At 39.8% G+C, this 21,491-nt stretch overlaps 1 protein-coding gene across 9 annotated transcripts in view; it reads left to right on the top strand.

The window, feature by feature from the left end:
- Positions 1 to 21,491, top strand: part of NRG1 (neuregulin 1) — a 1,133,076-nt gene that overhangs the window by 904,975 nt on the left and 206,610 nt on the right. For 3 of the 9 annotated variants that reach the window (XM_074383892.1, XM_074383891.1, XM_074383888.1), the window contains exon 1: positions 5,093 to 5,654. The exons of 3 other annotated variants lie outside the window; for them this stretch is intronic. In XM_074383892.1, the coding sequence (XP_074239993.1) occupies positions 5,555 to 5,654 (100 nt within the window). In that variant the 5' untranslated portion in view covers positions 5,093 to 5,554. Of the gene's footprint in view, positions 1 to 5,091; positions 5,655 to 21,491 lie in introns of those variants that run through there. 3 more of the 9 variants (XM_074383890.1, XM_074383895.1, XM_074383896.1) reach the window with 2 other exon arrangements.

Here is a 21,491-nt window from a genome sequence, read left to right as displayed (position 1 = left end):
TGCAAAGTACAGCTAGGAATTCTAATGGATAGCAATATAAAACAAATGGATAAAAGGATATATAATCTCTGCCTTATATAGGCTTATATTCAAATACAGACAATGCTTTCCATTTCTAGTAAAGGGAATGAGAAACTATATACCCAGATACATATATAGAGACATGCAAATAAACAGATGTATACACATATATGTCTATATGTGTGTGTACACATATGTATATGTAAGTATATGTATATGTGCATCATATACATGTCTAAATTAAGGGTATATTGCCAGGAGATTGAGGAGGATAAATATAAATAATGTAGAGATCAGAAAGAGTAACTGAAAAGTTGTATGGGATGATGCTCTTCTTAAAAGAAATTAAAATGCTTTCAAAAACGATTATCTTACATATCCACCTTATTACAGAAGAAATGTATAACGTCGGCCCTGTTTATTGGGGCCAGAAGAAAAAATGAGGCAATAGTATTTAGCAGTGTTAACCATTTTTAATCCATTGTATTAGTCATGACACTACAATCATGATAGTAATCCTATCATTAATAATGATAAACAATAATCATTAGTGTGTAATTTTAAAAATTCACACAAGCAGAAAAACATAAACATAGATTTTATTTTAATGTTGTTTGAACATTGCCTTTTTAGCATTTTTCTTTGAATTCTAAACTCCAAATTTTATCATCAAACTGTCTTTACAGCAGACAATATGATTAATTAGTAATTCTATTAAATATTTGCCAAATGGAGGGTACCATTTCTAGTTTTGCCAGGGTATCTTGCTGGTCAGAAGTGCTCTGCCTAATAAATTCAACTTGCGTGTTGATGCTAAGAGTGTAACTGAACATACAGGACAATCGCAAATCTGTGAATTATTAAGCCTCCTTTCACCTCAATTTCCTCCCTCGTAGGATGGTCTTTACTTATTTCAGCTTTGTGTGTGTTCCTTTTGATTGCTTGTTAATGTCTCCTATTTATAGTGATATTATGTAACAGTATTATTTAATCTCTAAAACAGTATAGAATTGTCATGTACTATTGCTGTAATTATGGCACAGATGTTGGAATAAGCTTGGAATCATTAAAAGTGAATTTACTCTGAAGCTAAGAAAGCTTACTCTTCAGGGCCTCTGACTTGCAAGGGCCTCTTTAATTTCTTATTACCTAAATTTGTATATTTAATTTTGTAGTATTTTTCTTTAAAAAGATCCCCCAAATTTTATGAGCTTCAGGTTCCAGAAAACTTATCTGACCTTGTTTTTCATATTGTCATATTTGTTTTTATGATTTTCTCACCATATTTAGGTTCATGAGATCAGAGACAATATTTTATTTCTGTTTCTCTACTGCCTAGCTTATTACTTATTTATTGTTATGAGACAGGGTCTCTCTCTGTCACCCAGGCTGGAGTGCAGTGGCACATTAATAGCTCACTGTAGCCTCAACCTCCCGGGTCTCAGGTGATCCTCCCACCCCAGCCTCCCAGTAGCTGGGACTACAGGGGTGCACCACCACATCTGGTTAATTTTTGTATTTTTTTTTTTTTAATATAGAGACAGGATTTTGTCATGTTGCCCAGGCTGGTCTTGAACTTGTTGGCTAAAGCAATCCACTCATCTCAGCCTCCAAAAGTGTAAGAGTTATAGGCATGACCTGCCTAGCATTTAGTTCAGTAAATGCTTGGTGAATGAATGAATCTTATACATTTAGTGGTTGTTTTGAAGTTGACTCTGCCTAGTGAGATTTTCTTTGCATTCATGCATCTTCATTAATGTCAACTTTGTTGCAAAGTTTAAAAAAAAGTAATCTTTGTTTAAAGTATCTTAAGTTACTTGATTTAAAGAAGTTAAAAGTAACTATGCAGAATTCTAGATCAAAGTCCTATTACTGTCAATATGCATAATATTTTACAAAAAAATGCAATTTGTCTTCCTCATTTTTCCATGTTTTAAAAATTTTCCTGGAGGATTTCCCAAGTGAGATTTACTGAGAGAAAGGATATATGCAGCCAGCTTTATAGATTTTGTAGATTATAAGTCCTAAAAGTTTAAGCCTAGCCAAGGAAAAATGTAGTGGCACAGGATTGAATTTCTTTTAAGCTGTCATTTAATATGACATCTATATTTTGCATTTCTCAAATGCTGAAGGTGTTTATTTTTTAAACTCCCCACTCTTTTTATCAGGAGTTATGTCAACAGCTGATATATCCTATATAATACATGATCTAAGACCTGAATAATACACCAATTAATAAAATTAAGTCATGAAGATATGTCATCATTTCTAAATTATCCAATTGGATTTTTTTTTTTTTTTGAAAGCAAAAATATTTTCCCCCCTTTCTCCATCCCTTGTTCTGGTCAGTTCAAGGTTTTTTACAAATGCAAAGAAAAAGAAAAAAAAAAAAAAAAAGAAATTCCTTTGCTGCTTCCTGACCACAGAGATGAATAATTTAAGGACAATTTCAAATTTTTGATAAATCTAATAAATGTTTTAACTGTCCAAGACATTGACATTTATTTGGTTAATCTTTTAGCTGGTCATAAATAATGTAATACAACCCCTTAAAATTAACATTAAATAACATAAAGACCTAACAATACATTAGAAAAAACCTTTTTGGACTGAGCTATGAATTTCCTGGGAATTCAGCTACAACTAAAATGTAACTCCAGAATCTGGATATGGTTCCAGAAAGGATCCTTGACTTGCAATTGCCATTTCATCATTTTTCCTTAAAGTCCCTTCAGTATCTATCATTGCCATTTTTGTCCTTTTCCCCTTCATCACATCAAATCAAGGAAAAATAATTACTAAATGCTGATGTATACTCACCTTCCTCACTTCGTATTCATTCATTTCTCAGCCCTAAAATTCCTGTAGGAATCCTGCCTTTATGTTTTATCTTAAAGGCACCACAATATGTGTCATCTCTTTTGTAGTCATGTATGCCTAATTCTGGAAGACTGTCAACTACCTTTATAGGTCCATTCAAATGAAAATGTATCACAAAATTGTAAGCTCTTCCACCATCCACACTGAAAAATTACTTTAACAAATGACCAGTAAGCTGTTTTGTGAAGCAAAACATCTAGACCCTAAACAAAAGTGTTGGAATTACAGTATTTTTCATAGAAATGAATTTTACTATTAGAGCCTTTTTTAATTGGGGAAAATCTTATTTAAAAAAAGAAATCCTCCCCCAAATCTTTGCTTTCAGTCCTTCAATTCTAACATAATGATATGTTTGAGAATGTGTGGTTAATGTATACTAAGCCCTTATGCTGTCTCACATCCTTGGGACAAAATATCTTTTTTGAGAGGACTTCTCTGAATTTTGCTATTTCCTGCTTACTGAGCAGTGGCCCCCTCCTGGGAAAACTGAGATATTTCAGCCAACATTCAGATTCCATCTTGCATTAGTCTCTGTGGAATATTAATAGTGCTATTGAGATATATTCATCATCATCTTTTCTCTGCTTTTGCTTTTTTATAGCCCAGTGATATGTGTATTTGGTGTTTGTAGGAAGGCTATCAGAAGCTATGTGGACATCAAAGTTTTAAAGCATAAATAACGATGGCAAGACTGCTAGGATATCTTTTCACAGTTAAAACCACTCAACAGAGTTTTGTTCTTATGGCAGTGCAAATTAAACTAGAATAAAATTAGTGTGATTTTAGAACAGTTTTAAAGTGAACATATATGCCTTCCTCCCTTCCCATCTACATATCAAGAATCCACATCAAGGAGACATCCCAGATTGCGCTTTTATTTAAATTGTGGCCATCAGAAAATGCTGTGAGAAGGTTGTGCGCAGGAAATGGTTCAGTTAGCATTGACACAGAGAATGAAAACCAAGAGCAAGTCACTTTTAAAGTGAAGCAGTAGATTTTGAAGTCACCACTTTCCGACCACAACACAAGAGTATCTCACTGAAAATTAAGAGCCTAAGTTAGCCACAGCTGTGGTGTAAGTCTGAGAATGTTTTCAGTACATGGAGACAATTCCGGATCCTTCCGTGGTGCGCGTTACTCTGGTCTTTAACTTTTGTCCTTTGCAGCGGAGGGGTCAAGGCTTTCTTATTTCCTTGCTTTTTAGAATTCTCCACCAGAGGGAGGACAAGGGAAGGAATAGGTTTCACGCGCAGTTCTGAGTAAAGTTTGAATCTGAGAAACCCCACATTCACGAATTAACGACCTCCAGTTTTGTGTCTTTATTCTGCCCCTCCCTGCTTAATTTTCCCCTCGGCAGAGCAGAGTGACTTCCAGCGACTGCAGTAATTTTAATTATTCCCAGTCGTTCTCTGAACTGTGTTTTTTAAAAGTTCCTCTGAAAATTAAGTTGTAGTAATAGACGCGGTTTAGGGGCACCCCCTCAGAAGAGGCCAGGTTAGCTTTTAAGGAAAAGCTCAGATGAGATTTCTAACAGGCACTTACTAAACACGCACACGCTCAAGGCGCAGACCCAGCAGGAGGGCGCAACCTGACATCCTTAAGGTTCGCCCAGCCCTTCCCGCGCACCTGGAAGGAATTGTCTTACCTTAAACTCCCTTTAACCCAGAGTTTATTTTCGCCACGTGCGACAGGGCTTTTGCACTGGAGTAAGGAATGACCCCTCGAACTTTTCTGGGAAAGCCACCAACGTTCCCCCGGCACCCCTCCTAGGGCTCCTGACCACGGGTCTCCGCTTGGGGCACAGGTGTGGGAGTTGCAAAACTTTTCTCTGCGCCGTCTTTCTCCCGGGGGAAGGGGACGGAGCAGCCCTCCCGGGCACTGCCTGGCTGCGGAGGGGAGCGGGCAGCGAGAGCCCGGGGTCTCCGCCTGGGTCCCCGGGTCTCCGGGGCGCTCGCCTCGGTCTCCGAGCAGCGTCCAGCGACCCCTGTCGGGGGTTCCCGGCAGCCGCGCCGCCGCCCCCCGCCCGGCCCGCGCTGGAGGAAAAGGGGCTGCGCCGAGGAGCGCGGAGCCCAGGCTCCTCCCGGTGGCGTGTCCGCGCCTCGGGGTGGGGGGTGTGGTGGGGAAGAGGGAGGGGGCGAGGCCAGGGGAGGGTGCGAAGGAGGTGCCTGCCTCCAACCTGCGGGCGGGAGGTGGGTAGCTGCGGGGCAATTGAAAAAGAGCCGGGGAGGAGTTCCCCGAAACTTGCTGGAACTCCGGGCTCGCGCGGAGGCCAGGAGCTGAGCAGCGGCGGCTGCCCGGACGATGGGAGCGCGAGCGGGACGGTGATCGCCTCTCCCCGATCGGGTTGCGAGGGCGCCGGACACAGGCCAGGACGGGAGTGCCAGCGGCGGGACCCAGCGGCGACTTTTCGGGGCGACAAGAGCAGCCCCGAGAGCCAGGAAGAGCACCCGTTCCAGGTGGCCGAGACCGCCCGTCGCGTCCGCGCCGCGCTCCCTGCAGGCGACGGGAGACGCCCCCGTGCAGCTCGGGAGCCTCAGCCGGCGGCTCGCTCTCCCCCTCGAGGGACAAACTTTTCCCAAACCCGATCCCAGCCATTGGACCAAACTCGCTTGCGCTGAGAGCCGTCCGCGTAGAGCGCTCAGTCTCCGGCGAGATGTCCGAGCGCAAAGAAGGCAGAGGCAAGGGGAAGGGCCAGAAGAAGGAGCGAGGCTCCGGCAAGAAGTCCCAGCCCGCGGCGGGGACCCCAAGCCCAGGTGGGTGCGCAGCGCGGCCCTGGTCCCGCTATCCTCCTCCTCCTCCTCCTCCTCCTCCCCTCCTCCTCCTCCTCCTCGGCTGCCGTGGCCTCTCTCCCCCTGTCTCCCTCGCCCACCCGCCTACGCCCTGTGCTCCGAACGCCCGTGGAGTCGTGCGGTGCTCCCCTTCCTCGGGGCCGCCGCTCACCTGGGCGCCGAGTCCTACCGGGCGCCTACACCCAAAGCTCAGGGCAAGAGACCGCGGGCCCGGCCGCACCCTCCCAGGGTCCCTGGAGTGCCGCGCTCCCTGGCACAGCCCTTCCCCAGCGCCTTAGAGGCTTAGCCCAGCCGGGCAGTGGGACCTGGGGTGCAGAAGCCGAGGCTGCGTGCGCTGGTGCCCCGCGCCAGAAGCGCTTTGCACGGGGACCGTGTGCCCTCTAGTGGGAGTCGCGGGAACGGGCCGCCTGGAGGGAGACCCGGTCCCTCAGGCGTGCCTGGCTGCGCAGAAGTGGGTGGTCGAGCTACAGGCCGCCTGGGGAGTTAGCTTCGGCGTTTTGGGGCAGAGGGCGAGCGATGTAGAGTGCGCGCCGGTTCATCCTGATTCAGCCCTGCGCTATGGAAACTCAGAGCAACGGCAGGGACTCCTAAAGGTCAAAGAAGCAGATGAAATCTAGACCAATGCCAGGAATCACCTCTGCCCCAAATAAGTTGTACAAACTTTTGGCTTAACCGTTCTATTTTTCAAGACTTCTGTGATAAATATGGCTAATTTACTTTCCCAAGAGCTGTCAGAAGCACCCGTTTATCTGAATTTTTGAATCAATTTGTTTGCTGGTTATCTATATAATAAAATGGCTTGAGGCTTTCTAGAAACAAATTTTATGTTTCATCATCAACACGAGCATGAATGAGAGCTTTACCTTAGATGTCCCTAGGAAGCGCTGATGCTTTAGACATTACCTTGGACAGAAGAGGCATGTCGAATAAATACTTGTTTATGCGTGATTGAATGGTAGATGATAAAAGAGCGGAGGACGAAGACGAGGGAGAATTTATTTTTTGCCTCCCAATTCTCAATTATTCATTGATCCAGATGTCTTAAGTCACTTCGCGCATACTCCCAACACACATTTCATGAACTACTTATGAAGAATTCAATAGTACTTGATAATACCGTGGCTATGGTGATACCGTAGAGGTATTTGTCTGTTCCTTGCTGGAAGAAAACAAACCTGATTTGCTGGGTACTCTTACTGGTATCAGTGATAACATTTCAGAACCTGGCTTATTGGCAGACACCTTCAGCAGAGTTTTGAGCAAAACCGAAATTTAACAGAGAGTAATTGTTTCACAGGTGGTCATTCTTGTGCTTGCTTCTTTAATAAGACACAGCTGATCATATTCACTTCAATTACTGATCATTGCCCCTCATGAGGGTGTATTGAATTTTTCCTAATTTTTACCCTGTGTTTTGGGGAGAGACCATAGCTTTTTTTTCAACAAGGTATAAAATTGGGGAGCTGCATTAGTTACCTCCCTGAATGACTTTGTCTACTCGCCTTTCTGAGGTCATCATAGTAAATTACGGAGATTTCAGACCTAGCTCAAATCGTTGTAAAAAGTTATTTCGGGGGCTCTTATCACTGTTCGTGGTTATGTTCTTCTGTCTGCCCGCCCATTGCCTTCAGAAGTTTCTGTGGTCCTCTGTAGACGGTCTAATGAATTAAGGAGGGGTGAGTGGTCTGAAGTAGCATCCTTTTCAGGCAGGCATTTTGTCAAGAGCCAGTCACAGAAACTTGACAAGTTCAGTGGGGCAGGGATTTAGGAGGCAGGCATTTCTGTACCCTCCAGATCTTACCTGCTAGGTAGGCAGCTGTCTCGTGACTAGCTAATGCTCTCTCTTGACACAGAGCACTAGAGCTTCCTTGGTGGCTCTCATCTGCTTTCCAGTGGCGCAGCAGTGATTCCTGCTAAACCAGCTAAGTACGTGTTGATGAGCGACTTCACTCAACTATCCTCCCTGAAAAATTGGGGTGAATTTGGATGTAGGTTAGTTTTTGGTATATTCATCTCTGTTTTCCACTAGGTTATAATCCTTTTTGCAGAGAGACTTTTTACCCCCTTCAAAGCATCTTGTGCTTTTTAAACCATATTCTTTATTTGATTCAAAAAGAGTGATCAACAACTTGAAACCAGCTTTATACAGAAACACATGGCGTTATATACAAGTGCTTCAGAATGTTTCTTTCCTTTCTTGTCATTTTCTTTATCATGGTAATCGCCAGTGTACTTTTACTTGCCTTAGGAGAATCCATACCTGATGACCATGATGGTTTGTGAGAGAAACCCACACCCTAGGTTACAGGAATCCTCAAAGGAGTGACCATAACTAAAGTATTCACACTTGCCACGCCAGCCCAAATTAGGACTTATAAAGACAACTGTCTTTTGTATTGCTCCCATCTTAGTGCCTGTTAGTTCCAAGTTTCACCCCTTTCTTAAAACAGTCTGTCCTTGATGATACATATGCAATAGCCAGGCCTCTCCTCGGCTGTTTGAACATTGCCTCTTGACAATCAGGGGAGATATAATGGGGTGGGATCTCAGCCACTCAACCCCACTGTGTGCTGTGTTGTACACATAGGCATAAACACATCTGTTGGAGGGAAATTTTCAGGGGGAAAGGCTTCTTTAACTTTCATATGGCATGAGTGACTGATATGCAATAAATACATGGCTATTTCAGAGCATCCGCGTTTTTATGCAGTTAACTAAATGTTGAATTACACACTATTGGGGCTGCAGATGTTCAACAGAATTATCTATTCCTTAATTATAGCTCTATTAGGTCCCAAGCCCTTGGAGTCATTGATTCCTTTTCTTTGCTCAAAATAAGCAAAGAGTGGTCTTGGGTGCTGTATCACTGATCCATATACCAAGGGTCCTGTAACAGCCTGGGCCTCCTTGATGCTGGACTTCCCATAGCTTGTCTCTTCGTCTTCATTCAGCTCAACAAACTTTTTCTCTTGAAGCCTGAATTACAAAACCAGAGCTTTTTTTTTTTTTTTTTTTCTGAGATAGAGTTTCACTCTTGTCACCAGGCTGGAGTGCAGTGGAGCGATCTCAGCCCACTGCAACCTCCACCTCCTGAGTTGAAGCGATTCTCGTGCCTCAACCTCCTGAGTAGCTGGGACTACAGGCGCAGGCCACCACGCCCCGTTAATTTTTGTATTTTTAGTAGCAATGGTGTTTCACCATATTGGCCAGGATCAGGATGGTCTCAATCTCTTGACCTTGTGATCTGCCCCTCTCGGCCTCCCAAAGTGCTAAGATTACAGCCGCTGCACCCGGCTGCTTTTTTTTTTTTTTTTTTTTTTTTTTTTGGCCAATTGGTATTTGACTCTAAGCGTCCTTTATGATTTTCTATTTGCTGATACATTGTTCTTACTCTGCACTGCTACACAGGATTCTTTCTTTTTTCTTTCTCCTCTTAAATAACCTGGAAAAAAATCACTATCATGCCTAGCCAGATTCTAGAACTATCCTGCCTCACTTCACTCCTGGCAGGAGGGGCATTTGTGAGTATAGGTGGTGGAAACATTGAGAAACCTAGTATCCCAAATGGGTAGAAGCAGGCTGTGTGTTTCCTCAATGACATCACCCACCTGTTTCCCTCACTAAGTGGCTCTGCAGGCTGAAGTGCTTGTAAACATTCTTGGGTATAAAGTGCCCTGACCCTAACAGGGCAGCCTGTGTTTACAGAACAGGAGGAATGTCCAGGATCTGTTTCAACCTGGTTACTTGTAACCACTTAGCCTATGTAATTATTAAAAACATTAAAGATTATTTGCAGAATGAAATAGGACTTATTTTGCAGAATTAAAATAGGAAGAGTGGAAGAAAGTTGTATACTCAAACATGAATACTCCTCATTTCATGAAATGGTCAGATAATACTGCTGAAAAAAAGGAGAACAAATATGTATATAAAATCAGAAAGTATTAGACAAATGTGAACACTGAATATCTACTACATGGCAGACATAGTCTGGACACTTTTATGTTTATTAATGAGGGAACTGCTATTTATTGAATTCTTACCACGTTCCAGGCAGTAAAACAGATGTATATTGTGCATTTTATCATCTGTCCTTTAGAAAATAAGAAAATTCCTCACTATTAGGCAGCAAGATACCAGATGGCCTAGTCTTTAGCTCTTCAGCCAGATTGCCTGGGTTAAAATTCTAATTTGGCTGTTCCTTAAATATGTAGTCATGGGAAAGTTACTTAATCCTTCTGTGCCTAAATTTCCTTTTTCTGTAATATGGGAATAATAATAGTATTATTATGATCATGGTTTCATGAAGCTTAAAGGAAATAATCCATGGAAAGCACTCTGAACACCAACCAGCATATAATAAGTGCCCAATAACATTAGCTGTCTTTATAAAACTACTTAAGAAATGAATGTCTGTCTTTGCAAAGATATTTGAGGTAATTTCCAAAATTTGCCTTTTATGGTAAAAAAAAAAATCCAAAGCTGACCTCAGATTACAGTGGGTATAAATATTAATATGTACTACCTGTAAAGCTAGAGAAAAGTGGATAAGAGTGTCAAATTCCATAACTGCATATATATATAATGAAAACAGTACTGAATTCAATCTAAATATTGAAAGTAGAGTGAGGTGCAACATAATTTTATCTCTGGCAGGAAAATGTTGAGGTTTCAAGCTATGAGAAGATTTTGAAACATGACTCTTTTTCTGGCAACACTTAAGACTTGATGCTTAAACCTCACTTTATTATATAGAATACAGAATCTTCTCTTCTGGGACTCATATAAATTGCAGCAATTGAAAAACAAAAGTGTGCACCAATGTGCCCTTCACTATCTTTTTATTGAGCATAACAATATATTGCCAGCAATGTTCATTGAATTGAGTGCAGGTGTTTCTAAATATAAACAAAAATAAAGAACATATCAAATCCACATTTCTAGCTTTTTATTTCCTTCTCAGCCTTCCTAGAATGGCTGTAGGTAGTGTTTAAAGTTCTGGGAGTGTGATAGATTCTTACCAAATCAATGTGCTGTTAGCATTCTCAAAGTAACAAGTTAAATTTGATTTGAACAGTACTTATAGTTTATCATGTTCTGTTATGATAGAAGAAACAAACCAAATGCCAGTATTTTGGGTGAGTCATTTTATTTGCTCAGAGAAGCAAATGAATGAACTTCTCGTAGTTTAGTTAACTCTGGAGCTCTCCTCTTGACAAATAGAAAAAAAAAAAAAAAAAAAAAAAAAACGAAAAATCGAATCAGATAGTATTAGTTTGAAAAAGGATTTATTTTGCCCAGATAAAAAATATGCTACTAAGGTACACAAAATGAAGTATTTTGAAGGAATGAGTGATGTTTTGGATTCATCCTGATTTTGTGCTTGTCTGCTCTTATGTGTGTTCTTGCATACATTTTAATAGATTTTTTAAAAAGCGAGCTACCAAAATACCAATAGATGTCAGTGTTTGTCACTTTAGAAAAAGTGAGGTGTTAGAAAAAAGAAGAAATGGACAGCTTAATTTATTTTCGGTTTTAGCCACTTTTCAACAATTGACTAGTAGTACACTGTATATAACCCTGCTTACAAAACTACATTTTAATAAGGAAAATATCCATGTTCTCATCTCTTCCTTCTAAATATTTAAAAAAAAAAAAAGGCTTTGCAGTAAATTACCAAAAGAATTCAGAATCTAGGCAGAAAAAAAATGTTATCTTAAAAAAATTAGAAAACAAAATTATTTGAGAATGTCATTAACATGTTAGATTTCCTTTGCAGTTTTAAACTAGAAATTAGATATGCACATTTCTTATGTTGCCCTGATTATGACTGATAAAGTGCATTTTCAGTCCAAGTCAAGTGAGAACTGTGGAGTCTTGCTTTGCTATATAAGGCAGAGATGATCAGAATTCTTTTCATTCTTCCTGTGCCCGGTGTCACCTTATTCTGGCCTCCAGAGGGTGCTCCAGGAGCATCACACTTCTATTCCCCAAAGACTGACTTCTTTTTTTTTTCTTCTTCTTCTTTTTTAAGTTACTGAAGCATTCTGGTCTATGTACTGGAGGAATAGAGTCCTGATTCCATCCTCATTAGCTGCCTCCACTGGAGTTTGTTTTCCAGCTGGACCACACAGCCCTAGTTCATTAAGAATTCTGAATCAGCATATTCTAAAATGTCATTCTGATGATGTAGATGCAGTGGTCAGCTTGCAAGGGGACATCTGTCAGATTAATTCCCTTTAGGACTTTCCCCCAGAGAATCAAGCATCTTTTAATACCTTCCAATCACCCTTTATAACAGCTCCTTCCCACCGAAGTGCACATGGTACCCACAAAGAGATTCAGTGTTATTTAAGAGTTTTACTCTGTCATCGGAAAACCGTATGTGAAAGCATCAAAATTATACAAAAGATCTTTACTAACGCATTTGTTTTCATCTCTTCATATCCCTCTGTTTCCTCAACCCGGGGCGACAAATATTTAGAAGCCCCAGTTTGATTGAATGCACGGGTTTGAGTGATTAATTCTTGTGGATCCGGGGCTGATATTTTAATACGGTCATAGAGCTATTGTTATGTATGGTTTACCTGCTTATGTTAATTCCACCCTGCACTTGTTATCTTTCACATGAGTTATTCTCAGGGTATTACTCCCCTTCTTTTTCTAAAGTACAATATTGTTGCCATTGTTTCTTTCTCCATGAAATTTGTCATTGATGGGAACAGCCTTTGCTCTGCCACAGTGCCCAAAACCTTTCATTCCATAGCTTCAATGGGCAGGCAACTGCCTTTTCTGAGCAGTTGTGGAGTTTTAGTTTCAATGAGATGAGAGTCACAGAATGTTTTATTAGATTGAACTGTATGAAATTGTCAATTGCGTAGGTCATACCTGGCTGAATATTGTCCATGTCATATAGTTTAATATTTGGACTTTGAAAAAGTAATTTGACTTTATTTATTCTTTACATATCCTTTAAAATAATGACAACTTTGAAAAAAAATCTTAAAAGTTTTTGATAATTAAATACGATTGAAGTAAAACGTAAAAGAAATCTGAGCTAAGGATAATTGAAGCAGTGACTTTTTTTTTACAACCAATAAATCAGTTCAAATGATATCCATATAGCATAAAATTAGAATGATGGAGCAACTAGCATTTTCCCTTGGAGAGAAAAGTAATAAGTTTGTACCATAAAATATGACCATTTTTATTTGACCTATTAGCAAACTGTTATTGCGCCTTATCTCAATCACCATATTTCTATAGAGTGCTTATGGAGCAATAAGCAGGAAATATTGAAGATCGCTGAACAATCCTGGCTTTAGTTTATGGAGTAATATGAAAAAAGAAAAAACCTTTTACTCACTTTCACAGCACTACTTTTAGTAGTTTTAATGTGTAAATTTTATCATTGGGTGAAAATGCATCTCATTAGATAGCTTATTTTATAAATAAAGTTCAAATTTAGATACAGCCAGGTTTTTTGTTGTTGTTGTTGTTGTTTGTTTTTTGTTTTTTTTGTTTTTTTTTTAAGATCAAGCCTCACTCTGTCGCCCAGGCTGGAGTGCAATGGCATGATCTCTGCTCACCGCAACCTCCGCCTCCCAGGTTCAGGTGATTCTGCTGCCTCAGCCTCCTGAGCAGCTGGAACTACAAGCACATGTCACCATGTCTGCCTAATTGCTTTTGCATTTTTGGTAGAGATGGGGTTTCACCATGTTAGCCAGGATGGTCTTGATCTCCTGACCCCATGATCCACCTGTCTCGGCCTCCCAAAGTGCTGGGATTACAGGCATGAGCCACTGCACTTGGCCAATACAGCCAGATTTTAAAACTGTATATGTTTATAATCCATCCCTTTGTTACATATAAACTCCCAATTTTAGAGACTTACATTGCAGTTTTAAAGGATATCACAGTCTCTTTAGCTATCCCACAGGGAATTTAAAACCAGCCTTTACAAGGAGATGTCAAAATTCCAATTTGCAATGATTTTTTTCTCAGAACAAATAACTTGTGTTATTACGTACAGTAAGTTAACACAATTTTTCATTTATGTATTAAGTAGGCAACATTTTTGTGTGTACATATCAAATCTGCTTTGATATTTTTCGCTATTTTATCTTTTTCTGCCAACAGAGTAAAATGCAAGTACAGTATTGGGATTATGTACAATGCTTTATTGTTTAAAATTATAGTATTCCTTTTCTGTTCTGTAGTTTTAATTGTTTAAAAAGAAGTAAAAAAAAAGAGGGGAGCCTGTCTTGAAGCCCATGAGATGGCAGATTTTTAGATACAGTTATAATAGCAGTCATATTGAAAAGTATTGTCATCTATTTCTGGGGAAAATATTGAAGGCTGGTATATTGTCCCCAAAAGGATTAGGAGAAATACAGAAAATAAATTATGATAATTTGTTTTAGTGAGGTCACCTTGCGTAGAGTTGGAACCTTCCCCGGGGCATTGCTCATGCATTAACCATTTTGGGAAAGAGTAATGCTTACAGGAATTATGGAAATGAGCGGGTGGGTTTGTCAAGAGGAAACCAATAATTTGAATACTGAGTTGAATGGAAAATGAAATACATGATTTTCCATATATTAAATTGAATAGAAATGGGAGACTCATGTCTTGGGGGTTTTTCTTTCTTCTTTTATTTATTTATTTATTTTTGAAACATGTTGATGATACTGTGTGTTCCCAAGTGCCCTCAGCCTGACAGGAAGAAAAAATGTCAATAAAAATAGTTACTTATTATATTTTGATATTTAGAAAGGTACAGTGGAGTTTTAAATGTTGTGCATCCAAAAGGGCAGTGATTCACTTGAAAAAAGGCAGAAAAGACAAAGGCCACTGTCATTCTCCAGGAATTAGCAGAAGCTAAGGGAGAGCATAGAGTAGAGTCTCTGAGGCCTCTACAGAGTCATCACTGTCTCAGACTGAATCCATACAAGGCCTCCTTGCCTGAAAGAGCCTTTACATTGGACTGTTCATGGCCCAGGGAAATGTGATTACTTGCACTATGCTACTGATTACAGAATATATATTATGCATTAGATTTTCACTAAACTCAAAAACGCCCCATGAAGACCCCACTTCTGCATGCAGTGAATGTGGTTATGCTCTGTCAGGTGAAGACATGTTTCAGTGCTTCCCTTTACCTTCCATTAAAGTATGCTGATTTCCTTCTCCCTTATGAAATATAAAAAGGAAGAACACAACAGTCTTGCTGCTCTGCCTGGAGTGCACCAGTATGGGAATAAAACTCTATAATCTGAGGGTGGGTGCAACCATGTAACAGGGACGTGCATTTAGACATGTGCATTTGGAAGAGCTGCAAAGTGACTGTGGCTCTGACACCATGGGACTCTGTGAAAGAGGCAGCCCAAGAAGACCTGAAGGCTCTTCTTGTCATTTTAGATATGTGATTTCATAAAGTTACTGTTGACCTTAATGTGGATGCCCTTTTGGGATTTGTGTCTGTGCATTTCATCCACAGCTGGATGGCATAGTTGCTGAGTAATCCTGTTGCTCTTGAGCAGTGTAAATTACAACTGTGGCCAGGCATGTAGCACATGCCCGTAATCCCAACACTTTGGGAGACCAAGGTGGGAGATCTTTTTTTTTTTTTTTGGTGGGGGGTGAGGAACGGAGTTTCTCTCTGTTTCCCAGGCTGCAGTGCAGTGGCGCAATCTCAGCTCACTGCAACCTCCACCTCTCAGGTTCAAGCGATTCTTCTGCCTTATCTCCTGAGTAGCTGGGACTACAAGTGCATGACACCACGTCCGACTAATTTTTTGTATTTTTATTAGAGACAAGGTTTCACCATGTTAGCCGGGATAGTCTTGATCTCCAGACCTTGTGATTTGCCTCCCAAAGTGCTGGGATTATAGACGTGAACTACCATGCCCGGCCCAAGGTAGATCTTTTGAACTTGGAGATTCAAGACCAGCCTGGGCAACAGGAGTCCTCCTCACTACTAAAAATCCAACAAATTAGCCAGTTCATGGTGGTGTGTGCTAGCAGTCCCAGCTACTCAGGGAGCTGAGATGGGAGGATTGCTTGAACCCAGGAGGTTGACGCTGTGCTGGACAATTATGATCACACCACTGTACTCCAGCCTAGGTGACAGTGCGAGACTTGGCTCAGCAAAAAAAAAAAAAAAAAAAAAAAAGTTACAATTGTGTCGAGAGAACAATTTATTTACCCCGCAAATTGTCTTGGAATTATCACAACAATTTACAGAGAGAACTAACCCTTTGGAAAATTCAGTGTTTTGCTAGTATTAGTATGTCATCTCACTCTAAAATGTAAAAAATAAAAATAAAAAAAATAAAAAAAATTACTACGCAGGCCTTATAAGAATCTAGTCTTTGATTACGAATACAGCAATTCTTTGTTGAAAACTCCCTTGACAAATTAAGCCAATAATGGACATTCTAATAATTGTCATGTTTTATAGTATATTTGTAACTAAAAGCCTCTTCTTGGAATAATGACTGATCCTTTCATGGAAGAAGTTATTCTTTTTCTGGTAACTCTAGAAAATAAGAAATAGGAAATGATTACATGTGATATACATACCCATGGTTCTAAGTACTAAATTTGCAGATTGCCTGAAAATGTTCTTAGATACTCTTTTATGGATATAGGCTTGCTTTTCAATTTGTTCCAGAAAGTATTAATACTTTATTATACTTTAAATTGGCTAGAGCTACCTTTTAAATGGTCACATAGGTTTTCTTTTTAAAGGATTACTTTTGTGATTTCTAGCCTTCTGAAATAGTATATCAAGTCCATGCCTGGTGCCTCATGTTTGTAATCCCAGCACTTTGAAAGGCTGAGATGGGAGGATCACTTGAGCTCAGGAGTTCGAGACCAGCCTGGGCAACATGGCAAAAACCTATCTCTACAAAAAACACACACACACACACACACACACACACACACACACACACACTCACTCACTTAGTCATGCACCTGTAGTCCCAGCTACTTGGGAGGCTGAGACAGGAGGATCACTTGGTCCTTTGAGGTTGGATGAATCGGGATTGTGCCACCGCACTCCAGCCTGGGTGACAGAGTGAGACCCTTTCTCAAAATAAACTTATAAGATATAAATGAAATAGTATTTTCAAGACTTGGTATAAATGCATAGTTGTTAAGCTGTAAGGACATCAATAAATGTTCAAATAGGTAACTTTCTATATTTTATCACCTTATTTTCTGTAATACAGAAAATACACTTTAAATATTTTATCTGAGTCCTTTCTTTGTTTTTGTTTTTTGTTTGCAAGACCAAAGTCAGAACAAGTTCAATTCTATTTTCAGCATTTTATTTTGGCACTCTTGTGTTTTAATTTGAAAAAAAAAAAACTGTCCTCAGCCAGAAGAATGTTTTGTTGAGTGGTCATAAATGCACAGTTTAGCATTTCACATCTCTAGAATGTAAAAGCCACAAAGTCCTATCTATCTTTTATGTTGTCCTATCACCAGGGGCCATGATGGTGCTGATAGCATAGTCTTTGCTTTTAATGATTTATTCAGTAACTGACTGAATGAGGAAGTATTGCTAGTTTTCAGGAGTTGATGGATAGCAGTTTAGTTAATGCTGCTATCAGTTAATAAGAAAGTATGAGTGCAGTTCACCAGTATCAGTGATACATGGATTTATTCCTAAATTGTTATTTTTGTGGTTGAAATTTGAAGTGCTCAGTAAGTAATAATCAGTGTTAAATTATTCAGAATAAGGAATTAGAGTTAGAAGTTTACTCAGTCCACAATTCTTGCTACCCTTAAGATATTTTGTTACATTTTCTTTAGAGTACATAGAAGCAGCCAAGACATGAATTAAAACGATGCAGTTTAAGGAGTTAATCTTTGTAAATTACTTTGGCCATTGCCTGGCACCTAATGTTTGCTGTATTAAGAGTTTATTATTTAAATACAAAACCACTGTTCCTGGTAGGTAATAAAAATAAACAGTATTAGTACTGCCTAAGAAGTAAGGTCTTAAATATGACTACAGTATTCCCAAGAAAAATCATAGAGTGTTAGAATGGAAAAGCTTGTCTTAGAAGTCATCTGCTCAAATCTCATCTTTTTAGCTGAGGAAAATAACAAGGTACAAACAAGGGCATCAGTCCTAGCACTAGAACCCAGATCTCCAGATTTCAGAGTAAGGAATTTAATTATGATCATGCTATACTTTTAATCTCAAGATGGCACTGTATATGAATTCAGCTTCACTTTTATAGTGCTTTGGGTGTTATTATGCTTCTAGATAAGAGAGATGTATTTCTGTGTCATCGAGGAACAGCTTAAAGTACCTATGATTCACAGAAATTTGAAGGCTGTAAATCAGCTAGATCTTTGTATCTTTTTGTTCCTTGTTGCAATATCTTGTACCCAAGTAGCTTTAATAAATTTTGACTGACAAGATAACCATAAAATAAGTAGTCCTAATGTCATAACATGGAAAAGGAGGGTAATGTGTGTGTGTGAATGTGAATTAGTGTATAGTATAGTAATGGGCTGCCTCAGTGCTCTTAAACTTTTTTCGCACTAACGCCTTTCTGCAGGAGACCCTGAAGACAAGCAAGAGATCTTTGTGAGCTCTCTGTAAGTGATGTGCCTGCAAAAAAGGGTCCTCGGCACTTGTCCCTTGACAGCTGCTCTGAGACCACTGAGTCACTCGCTTGCATCTTTGAGCCACTGACCAGTACTGATTGCAATGACAGTTTATCACTAACAACCTGAATTATCTTTGACCCAAAGACCCAGGGGTCAAAGGCCTCCTAGTCCATTATTAAATTTCTAGGGCAGTAGTTCAAATGCATTAGGGGATTTATTTATATTTATTTATTTAGGGTTTTCTTTGGAGGGGGCGGGGCTTAGGGGAATGAGACCTGCAGTTATTTTCCCCACCTCATAAGATTATTTAGTCCTTTATTTGTAGGATTTGGCATCATAAAAACTAGAATGAAGGCTCAAAGTATTGTGGTTTTGGTCCGGGCCTCACCTGGGTGTTCTAAGGTTTCCCGGGACCCGTTTATGGGAAGAATGTCACTCTACATTCTATAGATTGTAGTAAGGAGGAGATTTGCCCTGAGGAAAGCACAGATCCTTTGAGGGTGGTAGAGACTCCTAAAGTCTGCTGATTCATACCTAGCTGGCCCCATTAACCAGAGAATTTGAGTGGCTAGAAAGGGACTGAAGAGTTCATTGGGAGCTCATCCAAAAAGCTGGAAATACAGAAAACTGCTGATTCCCAGCCAGTCATGGATTCTGTTTTATTTTGAGATAGGTCTTGTTCTCTCACCAGGCTGGAATGCAGTAGTGTGATCATAGCTCACTGTAGCCTGGAACTCCTGGACTCCAGTGATCCTCCTACCTTCACCCCACAAATAGCTGGGACTATAGGTGTGTACCACCATGCTTGGCTAATTTTTTTATTTTTATTTTTTGTAGAGATGGGGTCTTGGTATGCTGCCCCAGGCTGGTCTGGAACTCCTGGGCTCAAGCAATCCTCCCCTCTTGGCCTCTCAAAGTGCTGGGATTACAGGTGTGAGCCATTGCGCCTGGCTCTCCAGTGATGGATTCAAAATCTCTTCTGAGTTATAACCAGGAAGCAAGCCTGTACCAGACTGAGAGGGCTGGAGGATGACAGCCTGGTTTTAGTGTGTGAGTGTGCATGTATGTATGCACGTGTGTGTGAGTCTGTAAAAGTGTATCATGAATAGCTATCTCTTAGGAGAAGAGGGATGCAGGAGCCTTGGTGAAATAACAGCATGTGCTGGCATGGAGAGGCACTGTTGTGGGCAGCAGTCAAGAAGACAGAGGACGACTCATTTTGTATGATTTGGACAATCATTTAAAATATCTGGGATTTATTTCCCTGTCTAATAATTAACAAAGTTGATGTAGATGAGGTGTAACAATTTCAGGTGTAGAAGGAAACTGTAATTCAAAGTTGGCATTTTGTTAGATCAGTGGTCTCTGATTTTTTTTGTAGTATGTTCCTCTTAAGTTTTCACTTAGAGCAAGCTTATTTAACCCATGACACATGGGCCTCTTGCATCTTAGGACAGCTTTGAATGTGGCCCAACACAAATTCATAAACTTTCTTAAAACATTATGAGCTTCTTTTATGATTTTTTTTCCAGTTCATCAGCTGTCATTAGTGCTAGTGTATTTTAGGTGTGTCTCAAGACAATTCTTTCAGTGTGGCCCAGGGAAGCCAAAGGATTGGACATACCTGACTTAGAGTCTTTAGTAGTGAATATGTTTTTGGAAAGCCTAAGGTATTTGAAGAATAATAGTCACAGAAGGTCTAGGCAAATAGCAAATTGGTTTTATGTAGGAAACAGTTTATCTTCTATAGAGTAACTTTTGATGGGTGAAGTTGTAATGTTAATTTATCTTAGTGAACACCTAGATTTGTTTCGGTATATGAATTGTTTAGTGAAAATATGGAACATGATAAGCATATCTGTGAATTGCTAGTGCAGAAGCCTTTTATGAAATTCTCAATAGAAACCAGGTCTGGTTGTGAATTCTCATCTCTCAGATATCTTTAACTTAGTCGTTTCCTACGAGTAAGTGATATCGTTGAAGTTATGGGATTTAACCTCTGCTGAGCATTAGAAAGATATGAAGCAGTAGAAAATACAGGCTAAACAGAGCCTCTGAGAATAATTTTTCCTAAGTAGTTTTTGTTCTTCACATTTAGTTTTGATTATTCTCCATCCTTAATGTTCTGTAGCTGATACTTCCGTTTTGGATATAGGCTGTGTTTCATTTCTAGAGGTATCTCTTTCTCTAAACTCATCAAGTAGTTTTTCGATCCAGTTGATCATCTTAACAGAAGGATCGTAATATTAAGTTGATTTATGACACTGTATCATATTTTTTCTCTGTAGTAACTGAATTGTCATCAAGCTATTCACTGAAAAGGATACCTCTTAAGCGTTCTATTGCTAAGATCCCCAAATGTATCTGTTATCTTCTCAACAAAGCGAGTATTTTCTTAGACAAGCAGCAGACTGCTTTTTAAGTAAAGTGGATTAAGCTGCTGTGATCATCCTTGTGAATGTGTATGATAAATCATTTTGATGGCCTTTTTATATCAGAGTCACCGAGTCCCACACAGAGAAACATAGAATGTTCTGTGTCATTACTATAATAATTCAGCATTGGCTGATAGGATATAAAGTATAAATTAAAGATCTTAGGAGAACTAGACGAAAGAAAAGCTTTGTTTCTCAAAAAATTAATCTAAAAGAAGAAATATTGAGCAAGCATTGGGCAGTTCATGAATGGCCTAGAAATACATTTTAAGTCTATCATCTGGAGGTTCAGTTATTACCAGGAAGGAATCAATCCCACTTTTTCTACTCTTTCCCTGTGGCCCAGCTCCAGGAAGGTGTTTTAATTGATTGGTGGGAAGATTTTAACACAGACAAAACTTATAAGCCAAGCACCATTATTTCTAGTACAGTGGCTTCACCACATTACAGGGTAATAAAGTTAAAAGCTGCCGAATGTTTCAGAATTATTTTCAGAAATTTACATCCTCTTTATTCCCATTACCTTGAGAAAGAGTTCAGAGAAAGGGCTTAGTCAGCATGCAATTATGGTATTAAATAAAGCATACAGTTTGGTCTAAACCCAAGATGCAGCTAGTCTCATCAGGGTACTTTAATCAATCAGAAGCTGTGGAGAAGTTAGGAATGTCAGTCTAACTGCATTCCTTTGAAGGTGATCAGCCTTTCTTCTTTGGAGGCTTTTAAGATTTTGTTC

This window comes from Saimiri boliviensis, chromosome 13 (assembly GCF_048565385.1).
Source record: "Saimiri boliviensis isolate mSaiBol1 chromosome 13, mSaiBol1.pri, whole genome shotgun sequence".
Lineage (NCBI taxonomy): Eukaryota > Metazoa > Chordata > Mammalia > Primates > Cebidae > Saimiri > Saimiri boliviensis.
This window is presented reverse-complemented; position numbering and strand designations above follow the sequence as displayed.